Consider the following 20313-nt stretch of genomic DNA (forward strand, 5'->3'; position numbering starts at 1 on the left):
AAAGAGGACGTTCATTCCGGATGCTGGTGCATCTGAATCTATGCCACTGTCACTGTATTTGTCATCGCCACTACCACTAGTAGGAATGCAAGCGTGGAGAGCGTTGTCCTCGTGTGATTCATTGATTCCCCTTGTTTCTCGTCGCCTGTGGGGTTGTCTGCCTTTTGCTGCGCTAGGCTGTCCGGATTTTCCTTTCGTCAAGCATTCCACCTTCAGCCTCGAGGATGTCGACTACTATGCTGATCTCGAATGCGGCCAATATTTCCGTCCTATCTCACAACCCCCGAGGCAACGATCCATGCGCCCGAGCCGGTTGGTGAACCACCATCCTTCCGACGTGGACGTTTTTCTCATCGAGGCTTTCACTAAAGGGACACTTGAGTGTCAGCTGATGATTAAAAAGATCGAGATCGTCCAACTTCGTTAAACAGGGGAGGAAGAAGTTCTCGATGAGCAGGTCTGCGAACGCCGCTAGTCGAGGTCCATGGTCAGAGTAAGGCGGTTGGACTGCTCTCCGGGGCTTCGGTCGGAATCTGCGCGTGTGGGAAGAAAAACCGCAAAAATTTATCTTTGCATGCTTCAGAGCGGGCCTATGCGTAGGTCATACGGACGAGGGTAGACTATTTGTAAGGCTCCTGATTTTGCAAAGGTTCGCATGCGTCGACACTGCAGTGAACACGTGGGTCGCCTCTCGTCTCTCTTGGGGGCTGAGCGCTGGAGTCACTATACTGTTACGAGTCACTTTACACGTGAGGTATCAGTAGTAAACCTAAGGTAGTTTACTCAGTACTTAGTAATATAGTAGCGGAACGGTATAGTAGAGATAAAATTAAAAGCATAGTATACGGGACTATACGTAAAGTATATAACTAAGAGAAACTTAATTATTTATAAATAAAGTTAACTATAAGGAAGACTATTGGAGGTATAGAAACTATAGAGCTAATAAGTTTTAGCGATACTCTCCCTAGCTCTATTTAATCCTAAGAGCGTAATAGAGTATAATATGTGATGGGTTGAACCCAGGAGAAGGCTCGGTTCTGACGAACCAGCGCTAAGACTAACGTTAGGACCGACGCCACCTCCTAATTAGCCGAATTTACCTATATAAATACAGCCCCCTGATTAGATAAGGCACGTACGGTACAAGGGATACCAAACCCTAGTAAACTAAGACACCGTACGTAAGGGAAGGTAAGGAAGAGAGACAAAGGTAAGGGAAACGTAAGGCGTGTACGAAAGAGGAAGGATAAGGGAGAAAGAGGAAGACATTAAGTACCCCTTACGGAGGAGTATACGATATAAGGAGAGAGGGAGGGGACGTTATTCCTCCTTCTCTCTCCTTAGATTTATCCTCCTTATTACTAGGTTAGCTAGCTAGTTATAGAACTCTTTCTAAACCCTCACATAATAGAGTATATGGCTCCCCTATTATAAATAGCGTAGGAAGCTAAAGTAAACCGTATAAGAGGAGTATAGTACTTAAAGTGGAGAAGTATCCACCTACACGGCCTTTAGTAAAAGGGGTTAATAGGCCACTCGGGAAGATACCGAGCCGGACGAGCCTAAACCACTTTTAGCCACTTATTATCAGACTAATTAACTAACTGGAGGGAGAATGTATATACTATGGGATCGAGAATGATAGATAACTAGCCTATAGATAGAGATGTCAACGCTTGAAGAAGGCTTCAAGGTTAATAGGTATGATCTCTCCTACTATATACATGCGATAAGCCAGCTGCTTGGCTGGCGGCCTAACTCCTTAGTTGGTGGCCTGAGCTGAGTGTCCAGTGTCACATGGGTGTTCGTGATAATAAAGTGCTTAAATAATAAGGGGTTGTCACGTGTAAGTTATGCTTAGCAGTTCGTGACAGGATCACTGAACAAGTCGTGCGCAGCGTATACTATTCAAAGGAGGACGGTTACGGTTAACAGTATTCACCTAGGAAATCGTGTCTCCTAACCTAGATTCGACTAAAATATCCCTCTAGGCCTCTTAATTTCCACTATTAATGCCATCACTAGACCCTTCTTAATCTTCCCTATGTCTCCCATAGATAAGACTGACATCATAATTCTTGTGCGTATCAGGATGAACGCCCTTGTGGCCGTCGAATTCTCCAAGGAAAGCGTGCCAACAGTCTCTATGCAGTAATTCCAATGCCTGAATGTGTGGGAAGTGTTTCGATAGATCTCGGGCCAGCCAGGCAATATCTCTTGAAATGTAATGCAGCTGGCGCTGTACGTCTTCCTCGCTTTGTTCTACACCGGTTAGGTAAAGTACTAGCCATTAAAGGTAATGTTTGGTCACGTTTACCTTTATCGTTGTGGACTGTCTCATAGTGGTTCGCTGCCTTAGACAACCGTCTCACCAGGTCCTCTATGTCGCCGGACGAGTCGAAGTCGTAATGTGAATCCATACTTTGTAAAATGTTGGGCGTCGATGGTACGCTTCTGAAAGGGACAACGCTTTTATGTAGGCGTTAAAATTGGTCGGGTCAGGCCACTACCTTGAGGAAACCCGGAGTACCAAAAGGCGGGCTTATCCGACTCGGCCCATGTCACCGCCGACTTTGATATAGGTAAGGGACAAGGACTTGTCTGAGTGGGTGTCTTACACAAACTGGGTAATATCCAGTGCAACGCCCAAGTTTCAATTTTCATGGTTAGGGTCGGTCAGCTTATGTGCTCTAGTCTATACTCCTACTGTTTATTAATAAATATGGCTTGAGTTATGGATTTCTTTGAATTAGAAGCCGCCCCTCATGATCCACAGTGTGGTAAGGCGTACATATTAAGTCTTATTTCCGGCTAACTTGTGGTAAGGAAGCGACGTAGGAGATTTAGGATATAGCCTTAAATGACTATAACTACTAGTCATGGGATGACCTTAGGGTTGTACACAATTTGTCTTATCTTTCTTTGGCAAATAGACGGCACTTGGACAACGATTGCTTGGAAATGTCCTACCACCACAGCTCCCTAGACGTATACTATCAGAGAGACGACATTGAGGAGTATGGTTGGGATACCGGTTACGAGGAGCACTCCGATCACGGCGACTATGACGATCCCAACCTAGACGACGGCGCCGACAACTGGGACTGCAACGAGGAGTACGGCGAGGATGGAGAGCATAACGAATTGGATTGCGCTGTCGCAATTGGGGACTCAGAGTCGCTAGGACAAGATTTGGAACACAGCAAGGACGGCGATGACGACGACACTAGCCACCCAAATTTAAATCAGGAAGGAGACCAGCGAGAAAACACCCACCCAGATATCAACCAGGAAGGAAACCAGTGGAAACACCCTCATCCAGATGTCATCCAACAGCTGGTCATGCAAGCTTTGACTGAAATTGGGTACACTTGACTCAGAGATTAGACTTCAGAGTACAGATAAGCTAATGGTGTTGTGAACGAACTCCTTGGTTGGTGGCCTGAGCTGAGTGTGCAGTGTCACATGGGTGTTCGTGACAATATAGTGCTCAGAGATTAGACTTCAGGGTACAGATAAGCCAATGGTGTTGTGAACGAACGCCGAGAGGGGCAACAGTCGTATCTATTCCTCGCATGAGCAGCTCATTCATCCTCTGATGCTTAAAGACTTATCATAAACCAGCGAGAAGGGGGAGTATCCACCGCTGCTCTCTGCCGATTTCCATAGACATTTCTTAATAAATGGACTGTGTCCCGAACCGTACCAGATCTAACCATAACTCGCGCCATGATGCCACGGACTAGCGCTGTACGACGCTGTACGAGGACGCACGTACCGACGCTATATACAGCTACTAGACTATGGTAGGAAGTGGCAGACTTTAGTAGACTACTTTCGTCCCGCGCTCTGATTAGTTAGATGCGGCCCCGAAGTAGTGGTCCGCGATCGGACTAGTCGAAGCCTTAGTAAGGCTACGAGTCGGCAAGCCTTGAAGTTTTAGTAGGCCAAAGTATTTCTCGCCGCAGTCTGGGTTCGAGCAACCTCGATCTTTTCCTTTCCCTCTAGTTTAGTCTCTTTGTATTGAGCAATCCATACCAGCTAGTAGAGTTCGTCCTGTTTTCTTTCCTTAATGTGCTGTGCCGTTATAGATTGTCACTTTAATTATCCAGTTCCGGGAACCGTAAGCGCATTACGAACCACCAAGTACAACACGCACGCGACAACCACTTATTAACCAAGCACCGCGTGCTCACCGCCTGAGGTAAGCTCCTTTCCCTCATGCTTTGAGTCATCTTAACTAAGACTCACCGCCACCCAGGGGATGACAGAATTCCGTCCCCAATGAGGCAGGAATTCCCGGCAGAATACCCTAATAGTGGGGACAGAATTCTGTCACCCCCTGGGTGACCGCCTGAGGGAAGGGAGCTTACCTCATGCTTTGAGTCTTAGTTAAGATGTACTATCAAGGAATACCTATACCTACCTCTTACCTATCGCTACCCTCTGCCTATTTATATAGGCCGTTCCTGACAGGATGTGACCAAAGTGCTTGCGGTATGAAATGCGTGCTAGGTGGCGTGCCCGCATATGTTCCGCCTTCAACGATCCCCTGAATAGATTTTCTTCAGTATGTGTAATTGATGTCAGATACTCCTGACTCGTCCCACATCAGTATATGCTCACACTCTATCTGGAAGCTTCACCTCGACAAATCTGACAATAGAATCTGCCGCTTAATCCTTGCGACTTCATTGATTTGGCTCTGCTGACGGTGATGGGTTGAACCCAGGAGAAGGCTCGGTTCTGGCGAACCAGCGCCAAGACAGAACGCCATACTAATGCCACCTCCTGATTGGTCGAACTTTGCCTGTACAATGTACAGGTAAAATGCGGCCTCCTGATTGGACGAGATAGACGGTGCAAGGGATGCAGGATCCTGACAACTGAGGCTCCGTACGTAAGGGAATGTAAGGAGGAGAGATAAAGGCGTAAGGAGCGCATGCAAGGAAAGATTAGCATGTACGGAAGAGGAAGGATAAAAGAGAAAGGGTAAGACAATGGGTACTCCTTACAGAGGAGTGTACGACATAAGGAGAGAGAGGAGTATTCCTCCTTCTTCTTCTCTCCTCATGTTTATCCTCCTTGTTACTAGGTCGGCTAGCTAGTTGCAGAACTCTTTCCAAACCCTCACACTGACCCCTGCAAGAACTCTATATCAAGGGCCGAAAATATTAAGCTGCAATTACCGATGGCTGTCTAAAATCCTACGCTCCTCTGTTAAATGCTTAGAATAGCTCTACGAAGGAAATGGATAAGCTAAGCTGGCATAGAATTGGCTTGTTTAGAGTAATTCCGTGATAGCCACTGTGCCTATTAGCCCTATACCAGAAATCCTTCCGTGGAGCATTACTCTCTCTAGTGTAATATATTTACGTCCACACTAGTGAGGATCTTTTTTTTCCCCTTATAATGGTCCTTTCCATTAAGAAAAGTCGTATAAATATCCGTGTTCGTATCTAAACGGCTAGAATTTCGCTATGATTTACAAGTGAAGTCTTCTTAATCTTTAATCACCACTATACTACGTTATTCACAGTAAATTACCATGGCCAAGCACAGCTCTACAGGCTCTCGGTTCTCTACTTCGGCCGAGAGATCAACGATGTCAGAGCCTCCGGACGAAAGTCACCCACAGGATACCTCACGTCTCTCCATATCGCCGGTGCCAAGGGGACGACTTTCACCAGATAACGAAGCCAACCCGAATAATCAGGCAGCCGAATGGGATAGTCCTACTGTCAACCGCCTACGTCAACGACCTGGCATGTATGCTCCAATCAACACTGGGGAAGCGGAAGCACTCTGTGCTCCCACAACTATGGCTGTACTTCTCAATTTGACGGTACCACAACTGCAACAGCGTTTTCCCACGATTCAATTCGGAAATCAGGGTTTGACGTGGCCACAGATCCAACAAATGGGCCAAAGCTTTCCAGGATTCGGATTTCATGCTTTTTGGCCGAATAGGTTTTTCTCACCTAATGCCACTGACGAAGATATGGACGCGGCGGAGCGAGCCCTTGGCCGATATCCACAGGTTCAGCAAATAGTACTTTCAAATTCGAATATACGGGAATTCGGCGTCATTTACACAAGTGATACCCTCATGTCCCATGCTGTTGTAGGCTTTGTCCAGGGTCGAAATATCCGCTTTCAGGACTATTCAGTGCCTAATAGCACGAACGTCACTCATCAGGTCACCAACCCAAGTACAGGCTTCATAGCCATCTGGTGGTTTACCTGATGTCAGGGACAGGTGGCGTGGGTATTCGAAGGGGCTCAACACCGCCGGAGGGGTGGGTATCGTCAAGAACCGCGCCAGATCTAACCAGGCACAACAAAATCCGCCCTATGATGCCACGGACCAGCGCTACACGAGGCTACACGAGGCCGCACGTACCGACGTCACATGCAGCTGGCAGATTATGGCAGGAAGTGGCAAACTTTAGTAGACTTTTGGGTGGCTTTCGTCCCGCACTCTGATTAGTTAATAGATGCGACCCCGAATGTCAGAGATAGTACCTCGATCTCCTACCTAGGGTAAAAAACTAAGAATCCTAGTAATTATTAATAGGATTTAGGTACTATAATAGATAAGGATAATAGTAGGCTATTCCTAACACCGAAGTAATAGCGCACGATTTTGGTGAGTGGTGTTTTAAAAGCGGCGCCGGTCGGGTGAGGCGCGAGGTGAGCTGGGCGTCGATGGAACTCCTCTTGTCCAGTGGCGAGCAAAAATCCAAAAAATTAGCAGTTTTGCCGAGGGCACAACAAGAGTTACACCGCCATATACGTATATAACGGTGTAGGTCTACGCACTTTAGAACAGCATAATTTACATAGTAAATAGCTATCCTATAGTACATGGGAATATATTAGTATGTCTACGCGACCTCGCCGTGAACCGACACCTTCTCGCCGCCTCCTAGAAGTACGCGCCTCAGCCGCGCTAACGAGAGTAAATCGGCCTATAGTAACGCTAACGCCCTTAAGGCTATTATCTCTGACCTCTCGGGAGCTAGTAGAGGCTACTCCAGTACTACCTGGGTCTATAACTATTGTTCAGAGGACTCGGAGGATTACCTAGATAGGTAATAGATAGGCTCATTATAGGATCGAACCGATAGGTATGACTATTCGACTATAGAAGACTTTAACTATCTAAGGGAGAGGAGTGTCCTTATATATCACGAGCTGCTTTACACGTGAGGTACCGGTAGTAAACTCGAAGTAGTTTGCTTAGTGATATAGTAGTAGAACGATATAGTAGAGACGAAACTAAGAGTATAGTATACGGGACTATACGTAAAGTATATAACCGAAGGAACTCGATTATTTGTGAACGAAGTTGACTACGAAGGAGAACTATGGAAGTTATCTTAACTATATAGGAAGGAGATTCGTTAACGCTCTATAGTGCTCTATACTACTCTGTGGTAGTCCATCATAGAGTATACAGTCTAGTGCCTCCCGCTCTGTAGTGCTCTGTACTACTCTGTCGCAGTCCACTATAGAGTATACAGTCTAGTGCCCTTTTAGGCCTAGCCGCTTCTTAGTACTTTTATATGCTTTGTTCCTTAGCCTGTCATGGCCTACTCTCCCGCCCCTCCTCGGGTATCAGACTAGTTAGCTAACTGGAGGGTGAATGTATATACTATAGGATCGATAATGATAGATAACTAGCCTATAGATGGAGATATTAACGCTTAAAGAGGCTTTAAGGTTGACAGGTATGACCCCTCTTACTATGTACATACGGTAAGCCAGATACTTAGCTAGCGGCCTGACTCCTTAGTTAGTGGCCTAAGCAGAGTGTCTAGTGTCACGTGGGCGTTCGTGGCATCGGGTCTCTCCTCTGGCCAGGTCGTAACACGCCTAAAGGCATTACTACCGCGTTATAAAAGGCTATTTACGTGGAGATATAGTAACGAGTAATCTATTAAGCCTATAGATGAATTATAGGACGCTGTACCCCTTACATAGCGACCTATTCTTTATACACCGCTTTTTACGTTGTAGGCGGAACTACTCGCTATTACAACGATATGCCCTCGGCAAAACTGCCAATTTTTTGGATTTTTGCTCGCTACTGTATCGCCATGTTCTAGGCCCATATAATCGACATAGCGAATGATTATCAATGACCCTCCAGCCACCCTATTCTGTGGTCCATGTTACACCCAGATAAGAGGTACTGACTTGACGTCGACAGTGACACATATACTTGTACGAGGTATATCTCGACCCCCTTTTTTATAGAGGAGCTTCAACGTCTTTCTCTTCCTACAAACTCCACCCGTAAAGGTGTCCTTGCTTGTTCCGAGATCCCTGCACCGTGCTGCACATCCCCTCCTGCCTCCTTGATTGACTGACAAGGTTTCACTGCGTCCTATCCTGTCATTGTGCGTTGTGCGTTGTGCATTGATTGTTGTGCAGGCGAGACTATTCTGCCAGGACTACTCGGTAGTCCTAGTACTATTAGTACTGCGGAGTAGCTACAGCGACCTGTGAGTACCGAGTACATCATCCCTCGACCAATACTATATGTGATATTTGCATGGCAGATCTGCAATGTGCTGGCTGGTGCCGACACCAACGCCACCGCCTTTAGCAGCATCCGCGGATTGGATGTTGATGAGGTAGCCCGAGCTTGGGTTTCCTTGGTCCTTTTTCCATCCAAGTTGTCCAGTTGTCCTGCTCTGCTTTTGGCTGATGTGCCAGACACTCGCTTAGGAGGATGATGGATAGGCGAGCTGCGCTTCTCCACGCACAAATCAATTTGATTGTGACATGTCTGAAGAATTCTTCCCCTTACCCCCCTTCTCTCTCTCTCCGAAAGCCCAGGTTGGCGAAAGGCACTCCCGCCTGGCTGAAATGTGCCGCGATAAGACAGGCGATGGGTTTTCTGGTTTCGTCGGCTCAGAGAGGGTTTTTACCTGACTCCCTGCCGCAGTCATGGCTAACAACTTGTTAATCAAGAAACTACTGCCCGCTCCTTGACTGGTCCGTATGTACCCTGGGCCGTGATGTTGTCTACTCAAGGCACGATTTCTCACCTCAGGGTTGCTTCCTGGAGATATTGTTGCGGGCGGCAGCGACGACAATGGATGATCAGGAGCGTTGTTGGTCGGGATTCGCGTGACGGGTTTTGTCGAAACCAGGTACATCTTTGGCGCTGTCGTCCTGCTTGCTTCGTGAGCTGGGTCTTGACCCTTGTGGAACATGAATGCTAAGCTCGACAGACAACCACACTCGATCGACTCACACTCGTTGGCGGCATTGTCATACGACAGAGGGAGCAGTAGACCCCTGGCCAAGGAGGATGGAGTGGTTGACAAGACAATGTCCACGCAGCGATGCAGAGTCCAACACGAGATATGCACTATCCGATCCGGGTCTGCCCTTGAAACTCAGAGGCGGCCTTTGGGTTTCGATCGTCTGAGGCCCCATTGGCCCTGGGAGCCATCCATCTCCGAAGCAAAAGGCGATACACAGATCACGAACCACGTGGAAGAGACTTCACATCGACCTTCTCACCGAGTGAATGTCTGGAGCTGGAGCGACGTCAATCACAGCCAGAATCTCCCAATACCACCATGAACAACTTCATCAATACACCTGCTCGAGTGCGTAATTGCGTCCTTGTCATCTTGTCGCTTCACCAAACTCATCACGCACTACGGATCAGTTGTCCGCTTCCCCTCCTACCTTTGTTATGTTCTATATTCCGGTTGCAGCTCCGAACACGAGACTAGAATCCCCGATTCTTCCCCGTATTATCGGCACAAGATCTGTCCCCGTCAGGACTAGTTGTCCACTCGTTAAATCGTCCTGACCAAGCGACCATACTGGCCAGGTCATCCAACGTGCAGCAGGAAGACGATAATGCAAATGGGTAAAGCAAGGTTGCGACCTTGAAAATACCGATATATATTTACATCCATTGCATGCTGCGAAGTCACTGGCGCGCGTCGAAGGTCTGCCGGACTACAATCCTTTCCCCGTCCCGCAGATTATCAGGTTCAGGTCTGACCACCACCACCACTATTTTCGTCTTTGCGGACAACTGAAGAACCATCTGAGTTGGGAGTTGGCCAAGAGGGGTTTGTAATGGTTGCGATGCTCCATTCGAGAGGCCACCAACACCGGATTGTGACCTCTCTGCCGAACACAGGCGTCGGTTCACGAATGTCGCGGCACATTTTGTAGGGATTGCATTGACTGAGCTATGGCCACTATACTGTGCATTGATCCCAGGACAAGGGGTTGTCTTGACAAGGTCCATCGCGAGGGAGAGGATATCACCAATTGTTTCACGGACGGATAATGGCAATGGCCACGACTGCGAATCAGACGCGGTCAGTGGCATGCAGCCCTTGATGGATCTCTCGAGCCGCATCCTTCTCCAGCTGCTCATCACGTCAGAAGAAGTGACTGGGGGAGAGCAACCCCATGGTCCGGGAATCCGTCTATACTGCTCCGACGAGAGCTCCCCTCTGCACTTAGGTCCATTATGCGCCGCCGCCGGCTGCATACATATACACACCCACACGACAAGGATCCCATATGAGAATGCCCTCCTCCCTCTTGTGTTTTAGACTCACGATGCATGCTGGCAGGGTGTGATCGGAGCCGACTGACCAACTAACGTCCCAACTGATCCGGAGTTTACTGAAAACATATGACCCTCATCGTATGCGGTCCAAGGCACAGTGTACAGTGTACAAGTGCCTGTGTTCCTCAGACTCTTCCTCTTGCCCTTTGCGATTGTATTCTCAGGTACGGAAAAGGGAAGACGTCAAATTTCCCTGGAAGGGGAATGTCCCCGTTGCACAAAGAATCAAGGGTTCAAGGGGCCGTGGTACACAAAAATCGATTGACCAGAGATGTTGACTGACTGACGGACTGACTGATTGATCGACTCACTGACTGAGGCAGCAGCCATGTCCATGTCCATATTCGTGAAAATACGAAGCCATGAATCCATGGTTTGCAGGGCGTGCAGGGTATATGGACGGAGCCAAGTAGTGTCGCACAAACAACTCAAGCAACAACCACAACCCCAATCGTCCCCTTTCTCTGGCGCGAACAGGCAAAGGGGGTCAGTCGATCGAGTGAGTTACACAAGATTCATTCTGCCCCCTTGTCTGCTGGAGGACGGCTGACTGACTGATTGAGTGGCGGCCTGGCGGCCCGGTCGTGCAACAAGAACAGGAACAACAACAACGACAGGAAGGCCCTAATTCTGATCCGTCCTTAACCCAGGCCACCACCGCTGCCGCTGCCGCTGCCGCCACACACAGGGGTCAAGGCTCACGGTGCCACACAAGAGGAAAGTGGTACAGGACAGGGAGCAGGGAGAAAGCAATTTCGATCTCGACCTGTACCTCCCAATTCCACTATCCACTATCCACTATCAACCTTGTCACCTGGTCATGTTGTGTAATGCACCAGGAGCCAGGAACCCAGGATCCACGGATCAACAGGAGGGAACACAGCAGAAAGGCTTGGTTGGACGTTTACTTGGACGACCTTCTACCCTGATACACACGGAAAAGGAAAAAGGCACACATCACACGTCACTGGTCTGGTCCGTTATCAACGAGGTGAGAGGCCGAGACAGTCGACAATGTGACAGGACGACAAGATGACAAGACGAGAGACAGATGCGACATGGTACATGGTCCGTGGCCCATGCTATATACTATATACGACAAGAAGATAAGTTAGAAAGGGAAACTCTCTAGACGTAACTCATCGACCTGACCCCTTTTCTCCAGTCGTTGTCTTCTTCTCCTGCCAGGTATTTCAGAACCTTTTACCTCTTTGAATTGATTGATTCTATACATGAATATATGTTCTTCGTCTAGGCCATGTCCATATCTATCAGACTCATCGGACCGGATGTATCCTCTAATAACACAAATCCAACAATCAACTCTGGCACTCGTCCATTGACTCCAAACCTCGCCCCTCTCTCAATGCATCAGCAATAAGATTAATCACTCAAATATCCCACATCATGTAGTACAAGTTGAAAGGAGGTAGTAACTGTCAGTCATCATATAGTAATATTCGCATAATCAAAGGATGGAACGGGAACCTGGACGCCGACGCTGTAAATTGGTGGTCGTATGGATCTATGTAGACCGGAAAATAAGGACGTGAAGATGCAATCTGACACTGACTGAGGGAGCGCGCAGCCTTCTATGTACCGTCTGGAAGGATTTTGAGGATTTGCTTGGTTTTGAGGCGTGTGGCCTGAAGACGCCCCGACCCGATTCGAGCGCAGCAGGTAAGAGCGGTCCGTGCGGCCGCTCTCTGAAAATCTCGAACTCGAATATAGCAATGAACATGCAGAATGTGGTTTGGTGGTGTAATCATGGACTTTGACCGTGGGATCGCGAAGGATGAACGAACATCGAATACTCGTGGAAAGGGAAACTGGTGCCTTCCTGCAGGAAGTGGAGAAAGGATGAGCCGTGCCTTGGAGGCCTTTAAAAGGTTGTTACCCTCAGATCTGTCATATCGTTTCATCTCGCGTCATCTTGTGTCATCTCACGTGGCCATCAGGAAAAAGTGTCTCGTTTGCGGATTCGTCACGGGCCTGCCGTCAGAGAAGCTCAGTGACATGGAGTTCTGACTTGACAAAGTCAATCTCGCCCGCAAACATGGCACGGTCACGACGGACGGTCTGAGGATGATGAGGCTTGAACCAGTCCAAGTTGACATCACCGTGAAAGACCACTCTGCGCTGGTCGGGACTGACGTCCATACTGCCTGGAGCATAGAGTTGGGTACCGGACACGACGTCGCCGGTCTGGAGCAGCGTGTGGTCCTTGGAGGTTTGCTGCTTCGTCTTTAGGGCGTCCCAGTCACAACCCAATACACCGGTATGCGTGTCGACGCCAACCTTACAGCTGACATAGTCGATGCGGTATTGCAGACTGGTGAAACAGTGGGCGTTATACAGGAGATAGTAGGTTGAGTTCCGGTAGACCATACATGGCCGTTCGACGTTCGGGCCGTCTTCACTGAAACTGTTGGCGTTTGAGAACAAGTAGACAGGCTTGCCGATTGGTGTGACAAGGTCTTGGGGGTCCATCAATTGAAGATACAGTGGAGTCGGCACAACAGGGTTTTCGGTATTGCCACAGGCACCACCATGTCCAATGGCGTTTCCATCCGTTTTGTAGACCAGGTAGTTCTCGTTGTTGATGGGATCGATGAAGAGATTTGGATCGATGTTACCGCCTCGAGGCAGATCGCACACGATGGGATCGTCGAGAGGAATGTAAGGCCCTGTCACATTGGGAGAGGTGGCAGCACCAATGCAATGCTTCTGTGGATGTGTCCGCCCTACGGCCGCAAAATACATGACCCACGATCCGTCCAGGCGCTGGTTCACGTCAGGGGCCCAGACACCAGCATGAGGAGACCGACGTGCCCAACCTGGCGTCGTGGGTAGAGCATCGTAGCCTTCATGCAGCTTCCAGGTCGAAAAGTCCGGTGAGGAGGCAAGTTGCACGTTGATCTTGCCGGTCTGAGTACTGAAGGCATACCAAGTCTCGAAGCCACTGCTGGTGTCCAAAGCGAGGCCTGGGTCAGGAAAGTTGGAAGCGACTGCAGGACCAACCGCTGCAGCGGACACCGAAGCGCGAAAAGATTGTGACGAGGACTGCGATTGGAGCGAAGCTAGGAAGGTCAGGCACACCGTGATGCTCGTGATGGCATTCTGGATCAAAGGGGCCGGCATGGTGGAGGTGATAAACGATTACTGGGCCTGGGCGCACGGGCGCAAACGAGGCGTTGATCACGCAAGAGACAAAATGCCCAAGATGGTTGGCTCTTTACGATAACTTTGCTGATAGGACATGCACAAACACGAGGCTTCGCTTGATGGCTCGGTGGATAAGGAGGAGGGGGGAGAAAGGAAGCGGGCGCGCCTTGCTAGTCGACGGGCCTGAACATGACCGTAAAGGAAGGGATCGAGGTCCGTAGTTAGTCTGACTGTTGAGAAGGGGTGCAGAAGAGAAAGGCATTTTGTCCTTTGTACGTAAGGAAGAGTAAACGACATATGGACGACGGAACAGCGGATAGAAGCGTGGAACTGTGGAAGTACGGAGGCGAAAAATCTCTCGCATGGGCGAATGCACAGCCTGACAGTGAGCGTAGTTGAGGGTTTCCGGGGCGTAACAGTCGAAGCAGTAGCGAAACTGCGGAAAAGGAGCACTACCATCACTCGCACAAGCGAGAGCCTCACACCTTCTTAGCTCTCACTCGTGTCAACTCACCACTCCGGCTCACCCGTCAGTACCGAGTACTCGTACAGTAGTACCCCTACCAAAAGAGTTCAATACCCTTTCAATAATTGCCTAGACACGGGGCCAGCCTGACGTAGTTGCGCAGGTGTTGAGGTGCATCTGAAACCACCAGAAGCTCCAGAACTTCGTCAACCTCGTCAACCACCGCAGCCACGTGTGAGAAACAACGATTTTCCGCAAGCCATCGACGCCTATCATCAGCCATTGCTGTCATTGCATGCCCCCAACCTCCCACTCTTTCCGGCAGACCCAGTCCCCAATAATCCTCCCCGGCCTCCTCCATTACATCCCAGCCTCTCTCACCGTCCTCATATCGATACACATAACGTCCAAAAAGGAAGATGCTACATCATGATGATCGCAAGTTCCGAGCCAGAAAGAGCGAGGACCACACTAGACCAACAACGCGTCCCAGAAGGGCTATTTGTGTGTTTGTTTCAATTTGCTGTAGCCTTTCGCCAGGGCATGGTTGGCCCAGTGAGAAGGTTGGTTCTACCGTCTGCCAAATACAAGCTCCAAAAAAGGGCTGCGAACCTTCTTGGGTCGTCTTGTTCCTCACCAAGTGGTACTTCCCGCGTTTTGGGATTCCCTGTTTCTGTTACTGGAGCCCATCTTTTCGCACGAATACAAGTTTAAAAAATCTCAAGACACTAACCGGAAGGGATTATTTTTAGGTCAATCGTTGCTCACCTGCCGTCTGGTGGCCCAGTTTTGCAGTTTCAGTCCACTCACACTCGAAAAGCGCAAGGCGGTCCGAGCACGGCTGTACCTGAAATGGTGGCAATACTCTACTGCATGCAAGCTCTTTTAGAACAGTTCCAGTTATTGCTTGGTCCCGAGAATAATTCTCCTCGCCACCTGGTTTAGGCCTCTGCTCACATACGAGACTGCCTCCCACGGGATTCAAGAGCTGGACCCCAAGAACATCCATGAATCCTTCCGAACATCAGGCAGCCGATTACAAGCGAATAAGCAAGCCATGATCGCGATGTGTTTGCGCGATTCATCAGTCCACGCCTCACGAGTTTTCCCCCCTGGTTTTCTCTCGCAGTGGTCTGTTTACCCCCAGGGATAGGCTCCATTAGGCTAGGGCACGACCAAAACAAAAAGACAGCCAAAAACCCGGCCAAAAGTGGGATGGGCGGGCGCAGCAGTAGCTGAAGGGTCATCCAGCTTCTAGCCCCCGATGCTTAACGGCGCTAAGATGGCATGGTGACCTCTAGCTCGGTTGGTGGTGGAGTGTCCATTTCTGAATGCGTCCACTGTCACGTAACAGGGCACGAACCAAATCCAAGGGCCAGTGGGCACCCGGGGGTGGTGGGACCCTGCGGCCTTGTGGCAGCTGGGGTTCAGCCTCTGCGCATGGATCACACGGTCACATCTGATTGAATTACCACTTCAACGGTCCCCTCTTTCGTGCATGAGCTTGGCCAGATTCATGTGGCCGCCAACTGACAAAGTCATGGAAGGGGGGGCAACCTTCCCTGTTCGCAATCTCAGTCAAATGAGCTCGCCTGATGGCTCATGGTCGACTCGGTATTGGGTGTGGTTTCTGACAGGGCTCTCTGGTTGACCGACTTTGTGACCATTGGCCGATCATGCAGCAATTGTCCGCTCGCGTATGCAATTCCTGAATGCACATGCACTCCGAGCAGGCAGTCGCCGAAGCTGACATCTTACTCTAGCACGGAGGATGTCACCGCCCAATAGCGCCAGAGGCTGGGGGGATGTTTGTTGATAAATGGGGAGAGGCTGATCAGACTCCATCCGAGTGGATAGGGAGGATCCCGCCATCGTGAATACGGTAAGCGTATATGGCTGAAAAAGGCACCAGGAGGCTCTTGCGCCCCAGACACCCAAACCTTGTCGACGCCGTATCTGTTCCAGGATGGCTGGCATTACTGTGGTCCTTCCAATCTGAAGCCACCTCGGGGAAATCAGCCCTGGTGAGTGGCATGGTGCTTGGTGGTCTTGGGTTGGTGCTTGCGATGTCTTGTTCCTTCATAAGACTTGGTCGTCTTCCCTTGGGCTTCGCTTGGTTTTCTTGTGTTCTACTAACCCTCTCCTACTACATAGCTGTCCGGCCGCAGTCTTTCTTTCTTCGTTGCCCTCTTGTCTATAGGTAATAATGGCGTTCACACGCCTTCTCAAGGCTGTCGCCGCCCTCACACTCGTTTCCTCGATCCAATCCGTCGCCGCCGATGGTGGCTCCGGCGACAGCTCAGTCTGCGCCTCGTCGTCCAAATGCATTCCATTCACTATTGACCTCACTTGGGCGCCCACAGACCCCAGCAAAGGCATCTCCAGAAATGCCATCCTGACCAACGGCTCCCTGCCCGGTCCTCCCTTGAAGATGAAGGTTGGGGACTGTGTCGACTTTGTCGTCAACAACAACATGCCTAATGCCACTGGCATCCACTTCCACGGTATTCGTCAAAATGGTACACCATGGGCCGACGGTGTGCCCGGTGTCAGCCAATACTCGATCCAACCTGGTACCAGCTACATGTATCAATGGACCGCGACCGAGTCGGGCAACTACTTCTACCATGCTCATTACAAGGGACAGATGATGGACGGTCTCTACGGTGCCATTCTGATTGCTCCAGCGGATGATGCTGAGACGCCCTTCAGCCAGATCAGCAGCTCTGATGTGGATGCCATCACCAAGGCTGCGCTCAACGTTGAGCCCGTCTTTGTTACCGACTGGAACCGATACACCTTCGATGAGTTCTTTGCGGTTGAACAGACGGCCAACGTCGACTGGGCCTGCAGTGACTCGATCACCCTGAACGGATTCGGCTCGCAGTACTGCCCATCTATTGCCGACCTCACCGCATCTGCTGCTCCTCAAGAACCGCAAGTGCTGAACGGATCCTCTCTGACCGCCAAGGGCTGTGTTCCTCCTAACAATGCTGCCATCCAAGGTGGCCAGTACCTTGCGCTGCAGAACCTGGCTGCTTTGCCTACCGATGCTTACGACACCTGCATTGGCTATGGTGGTTCGAACTTCACCTACTCGGTTGACCCCAGCAATGGATGGGCTGCGATGAGCTTCATCAGCCCTGCCGGTGTTGTGTTGGTCAAGGTCACCATCGACAGCCACAAGCTGTACGTCTACGAAATCAACGGCAACTACATTGTCCCTCAAGTCGTGGACCAGATCAGTCTCAGCAACGGTGACCGTGTCTCGTTCTTGGTCAAGCTCGACCAAACCCCTGGTGACTACACGATCCGTGTTGCCAACGAGGGTATCAACCAGGTCATCTCGGGCTTTGGTGTCCTGTCGTACAAGGGTGGTAACAACGCGCCCGCTGGTGTCTCGGCGATGAACTATGGTGGCCAGAACACTACTGCCATTGTCCCCCTGAACAATGCTCTCGCCGCTCCTTACCCAGCCAACACCCCTGCGCCGAGCGCCGATGTCAGCTTCATCCTGGACATCCAGAAGTCTCCCGTTCAACCTACCGAGGCGTGGGCCTGGACACTGTCGGGCACTGACTCGTACAACATGAGCAGCGATGATGACACTCCCCCTCTTCTGTTCCAGAGCCCGTCGAGCATTCCCACCAGCGACTTGATCTTGGAGACCAAGGCCAACCAGTGGGTTGACTTGATCATCAAGGTTTCAGGCCCCGTGGCTGAGCCGCATCCCATCCACAAGCACGCCAACAAGTTCTACATGATCGGCGCCGGTGTGGGCGACTTCAACTTCACCAACGTGGCCGATGCCATCACGGCCGGCTACCCATTCAACCTGGTCAACCCTCCTTATGTTGACGGCTTCACCAGCATCCCTGCCGAGGGCAACAACACGTGGATGGTGTTCCGGTACGAGGTCAACACGCCTGGTGCCTGGCTCCTCCATTGCCACGTCCAGTCTCACTTTTCTGGTGGTATGGCTGTTGCTATTTTGGACGCTATTGACAACTTCCCCACTGTTCCGTCGGATGTGGGCAAGGTCTGCCCTGGCTCGGGCACCAGCACGTCTGGCAGCGACAACTCGGGCACGCAAGTGCAGAACGAGGGATCTAGCACGACCAGCGCTGTGTCTACGTCGTCATTCACTGGTGCGGCCTCGTCAGTGATGGTATCATCTGGCACGGCAGCTCTTGGATTGCTTGCTCTTGCTTTTGCTCTGTGAATGTCTTGAAAGCATATATCTTAGTAATGAGTTTCATTTTTTGTCTGTCATCTAGCATTTGTTTTCACGGGGGAATATAGTGCGCAATACAAAATGTGTTGGAAAAGCCCCTCACTTTCAGTCCGCAGTACATGACGAAAGAGGATTTTGATTATTTATTTTTTTTTTCGTTTTTTTGTTTTTGGGCCCTTGGGAGAGACGGCCTTGCGAAGCATTACCCATAACATAGGACCCGGCGTGACAGACGAAATTGATCCCAATCATCTATCTATTCATCTATCTATCTACCACATGAATACAATATTCTGCGCAGTAGTATCTTGATGGCTTCCTTACCTACGTAGTGCATACATACCTAGGTAATGCCTCCCTTCCGCAGAAGTCAGAAGTGTGCTTTGCTTGTGCTTACATGCGTGCTTCCCCAAAGTTTGACCTGGCCTGGTTTCGTGGGTGACGGGGGAAATTGGATTGTGGCTGTGGCTGGGGGGAGGGGGTTGCTCGTGTGCTCGTCTCGCCTAATGTTCGTTGTGTGTGAGTCCCTATGAGTAGTGTAATTCCTTGTTACCACCACCACTGGTGCCGTTGGTGCCGCTGGTGCCACTTGGTCCAGCCAGGCTACCAACGAGAACGAGCTTCTACTGCCGACTGAGTCGCGGAATCTGAGGACCGAATACGAGTAGGGAGGGGGAGTACGAGGTAGAATACCGAGTACTGAGTACCTGCATAGAGTAGTCCCTAACCAACAGATTGCCAGACTCAACAACAGTCGCCAACAGCTCGCCCGCTAAAACGGCGCCTCGGAAATTTGGGACCACTCACTCAGTGGACCGGACAGACAGAGGATGAGCGTGCGGGTCGATGAAATAAAACGAGATGAGATGAAGTGAGATGAGGAGGATGTAGCGAGGCCCGAGTCGAGCAGTCTAAGGGGGATCGGCCAGACTACGAGGTGCTACTCGTACTAGGTACAAGGACTGCGACCAGATACTGCGACTACTACTTGCGGCACTGGGTGTTCGGTCCTCTCTCCATCTCCATCTCAATCGAATCGCGGTTTTGGGGTTGGGTTGGGGTTGGGTCTTGGTCACACTACCACACCACCATCACCATCACCATCGCCCCTGGGGGCCCTGGCCAGGATCTATCCCCACGGCCACTCTCGCTCTCACTCTCGCTACCATGGCGCCATGATCAATGGTTCTTTAAGCAACTTCTTGCGTTCAATCTCGGTACTGGTACTGGTACTGGTATTGGTAGTCAGAAGAGTGACTTTGAGGTGGGTGTGGTATGTGGTTATGACCAAGCTTCCTCCAAGCCTCCAAGCCCATGTCTTCCCTCTGGTGCCCGGGCCCAAGTCCTCGGCAATGCTGGGCGATGCTGGGCAAAGCTTGGTGCATCGCAATTAGCCAAGCACACCAAGAGTCCCAGGACAGACAGACCTCTCTGGTTTGATGGTACAGTACATACTTGGTACTTGTACAAATACCTATAGAGTATGGAGTATGGAGTATGGAGGTACGCAGTACCATATCCATATGAGGAAATAGGTCCCCCCCCCCCCCCCCCCCCAAAACCTACGAACTCGTTTCACAAGTACCGAGTACCTACAGGGCACATAGGTAGCTTGTACTCGGTACAAGGAATGAGGAGGAGTTTGTGGTTTGTGGAGGCGAGAGTGGAAGGATCCCAGGATTCCAGAGCTCAGAGATGTGGGATCGAACCCAAGTCAACCGAAAGGCCAAGGCTGAGGCTGAAGGATCAAACTCGTAGTGTAATACCTCTCACACTCTCCCTTGTCACTTGATCAGGTACCAGGTACTAGGTACGGGGTACTGGATT

General features: G+C 50.3%; 5 protein-coding genes across 5 annotated transcripts; 3 read left to right on the plus strand and 2 right to left on the minus strand.

Moving 5' to 3' along the window:
* Positions 1 to 2035: 2035 nt before the first annotated feature.
* On the minus strand, positions 2036 to 2423 carry AYO21_05058 (hypothetical protein; the record flags this gene model as incomplete). Its single annotated transcript, XM_022655029.1, has 2 exons — positions 2036 to 2265; positions 2321 to 2423. 2 exons carry the CDS (start codon positions 2421 to 2423, stop codon positions 2036 to 2038), a joined length of 333 nt encoding a protein of 110 aa, XP_022512712.1.
* Positions 2424 to 2964: 541 nt separating this feature from the next.
* Positions 2965 to 3378, plus strand: AYO21_05059 (hypothetical protein; the record flags this gene model as incomplete). The annotated part of the gene is made up of 1 exon (XM_022655030.1): positions 2965 to 3378. The coding sequence occupies one exon, from the start codon at positions 2965 to 2967 to the stop codon at positions 3376 to 3378; it is 414 nt and encodes a 137-aa protein (XP_022512713.1).
* Positions 3379 to 5551: 2173 nt separating this feature from the next.
* AYO21_05060 (hypothetical protein) lies at positions 5552 to 6250 on the plus strand (the record flags this gene model as incomplete). Its single annotated transcript, XM_022655031.1, has 1 exon — positions 5552 to 6250. One exon carries the CDS (start codon positions 5552 to 5554, stop codon positions 6248 to 6250), a length of 699 nt encoding a protein of 232 aa, XP_022512714.1.
* Positions 6251 to 12619: 6369 nt separating this feature from the next.
* On the minus strand, positions 12620 to 13762 carry AYO21_05061 (hypothetical protein; the record flags this gene model as incomplete). Its single annotated transcript, XM_022655032.1, has 1 exon — positions 12620 to 13762. The coding sequence occupies one exon, from the start codon at positions 13760 to 13762 to the stop codon at positions 12620 to 12622; it is 1143 nt and encodes a 380-aa protein (XP_022512715.1).
* Positions 13763 to 16458: 2696 nt separating this feature from the next.
* On the plus strand, positions 16459 to 18474 carry AYO21_05062 (hypothetical protein; the record flags this gene model as incomplete). The annotated part of the gene is made up of 1 exon (XM_022655033.1): positions 16459 to 18474. One exon carries the CDS (start codon positions 16459 to 16461, stop codon positions 18472 to 18474), a length of 2016 nt encoding a protein of 671 aa, XP_022512716.1.
* Positions 18475 to 20313: the final 1839 nt, after the last annotated feature.

This window comes from Fonsecaea monophora (genome assembly GCF_001642475.1).
Source record: "Fonsecaea monophora strain CBS 269.37 chromosome Unknown Scaff30, whole genome shotgun sequence".
Taxonomy (NCBI): Eukaryota; Fungi; Ascomycota; class Eurotiomycetes; order Chaetothyriales; family Herpotrichiellaceae; genus Fonsecaea; species Fonsecaea monophora.